Below are 2,058 nucleotides of genomic sequence, written 5' to 3'. Positions count from 1 at the left end.
GAGCTGCCCCTGTCCACGCCCCTACACCTGGCCCATCTGCCATCTGACTCCTAGCACCATCTTTCTTTCTTTCTTTCTTTCTATTTATTTATTTATTTATTTATTATTCATTCATTCATTCATTTACCCTCCTGACTGCTAGAACCATTCTATTGCATCCTTGACTGTTTGAGTCCTTGTTGATCTGCAGTGCTATATGTCACCTGTGTGTAACTCTCCTGTCTGTGCTCACACAGCAACTGGCCTGCACCTTGGCACACTTCACAATGTATTGTTTAACTGTCCCTTCTCTTGACTGGAAGCCCCAGGAGGTTGGGTGTGAGCACTGTTGATCCTTGAGTCCTTGCATGCTTTGTGCTGAGTAGGAGCTTACAGGCTGCTTGACAGCACAGTAATGACACCTGTAGTAGAAGCTGATGGGCAGAAACGAGCCCTAGGTTCAAGACAGCCCAGGTGTGATCCTCTTTCCACTCAATGTCTCCAGAGTTCAACTGATGAGAGTGTGCAAGTGCGTGCAGAACAGGAACTGAGAGGTAGGCTGAGGTCTGCCCCAGGGGGAGGACCTGGGACACAGAGACAACAGGGAGATCAGCTAGGGTGCCAGGTAGCTTTAATGAGCCCAAGCACCTCTTCCTCCACTTTGTCTCTCCCTCCTCTCTTCCCCTTCAGTTCTGGACAGTTCCAGCCTGCCCAATGCTCTGAGGCTCTTCAGCTGGAGGTGTTATTTCTTCTGTCCTCTCAGCCGCTCCAGCCGCCTCCGAAGGTCAGGGGGCACCTTGGCCCCTGCTGCCAGCAGCTCTCTCAGTCTCTGTTTGGGAGTCTTGGTGAGCAGGAAATTGCAAGGGAAAGGGCCCTCTTCGAAGGTGACCCGGCAGCTCCGTGTTGCTGTATGGTAGCCCTCGGCACTGGCAGTCACCACATAGTCCCCTGGGGTCAGCAACCTCCAGTAATCCCCACCCCATGCTGAGGGGAGTGAAGGGCAAGATCAGGGCTCAATGATCCTCAGCTTCCAACCCAGACTAAAGCCCTCCGCCCCCTCCTCCGACTCCTCCCCCCACCCCCACACCCANTACAGCATCCAAGACTGGCTTCTGGCCTTCATGGACATTGTATAAGCTTCTTAAGACCCTTTAGTCAATCTCTTTTTACCTAAGTCATCTGGAGTGGATTCTATCATCTACAACTAAGAACTCTGTTATCTCCAGTGAAATGAAAATGGAACCCAAGAAACCATAGATCAAACTTCGGAGTGACGTGAGAGAGAGACAGAGACAGACCTCAAGATACAGACAGGGCAGCAATCAAGCACCAGGTAGAACTTACACATAACAGAAGGCTACATGATGCCTTTATGCCAGTTTTTGCCTATTAGCATGACGGCAACTTTAAAAAGTTCATGGAAAAATAGAACTAAAAAGATATTCTGATCACCATACCAGCCAGCCACCAAAAAATATATATAATAATAATAATAATAATACAAATCTTTTCATGAACTTATTGAAGACTCCTCATATTTGCCCTGTTCCTGCCCTTGGAAGATCTACTCTGAATTGCAGGAGAGCTACATTTTGTAGGCTCCTTTGCCAGCTGGGTTAGTTACATTTTACCAGTGGACTTCATAGGTTGGAGATTATAAAGTGGGAGGAAGAGAGAAATTACTGTTTCTGGCTCTAGCCACGGCAGGTGGCCAAAAGTGACCACAGGTGGCTACAAGTGGCTACAGGTGACTGTAGGCTCCAGCACCAACATCAGCAAATACTAGCTTATAAACACCAGACCAAAGGTGATATCCTGATTCCTGGGTGAAAATTCCCTTCTCCCTTTTCCTCATCTAGCTCCTCCAACACCTTCACGTCTAATTTTAAGCATTAAATTTCCCTCTGCTTGAAATACCTAGAATGGGTTGTTTATCTGACAAGACACAGACACATAATTCTCCCTTCTTTCTGAAAGAGACTAATCAAAGCTTATCATTTATCAACACTCTCCAAGACTGGCTGAAGCAAATTCAAATGCTCTCCACTGATCTATCTTCCCTCCTTTGGTTCCCTCCTT

General features: G+C 47.4%; 1 protein-coding gene across 1 annotated transcript in view; it reads right to left on the bottom strand.

Moving 5' to 3' along the window:
• Positions 1 to 593: 593 nt before the first annotated feature.
• The window catches only part of CPXM1 (carboxypeptidase X (M14 family), member 1), an 8,848-nt gene continuing 7,383 nt past the window's right edge, over positions 594 to 2,058 (bottom strand). The window contains exon 14 of the mRNA XM_008570652.1: positions 594 to 963. Coding sequence (XP_008568874.1) covers positions 722 to 963 — 242 coding nt within the window. The 3' untranslated portion in view covers positions 594 to 721. The remainder of the gene's footprint in view (positions 964 to 2,058) is intronic.

The sequence above is a fragment of the Galeopterus variegatus genome, unplaced genomic scaffold (assembly GCF_000696425.1).
Source record: "Galeopterus variegatus unplaced genomic scaffold, G_variegatus-3.0.2 Scaffold621, whole genome shotgun sequence".
Taxonomy (NCBI): domain Eukaryota; kingdom Metazoa; phylum Chordata; class Mammalia; order Dermoptera; family Cynocephalidae; genus Galeopterus; species Galeopterus variegatus.
Note: the sequence above shows the minus strand (reverse complement) of the source record. Positions and strands in the feature narration are given on the sequence as shown.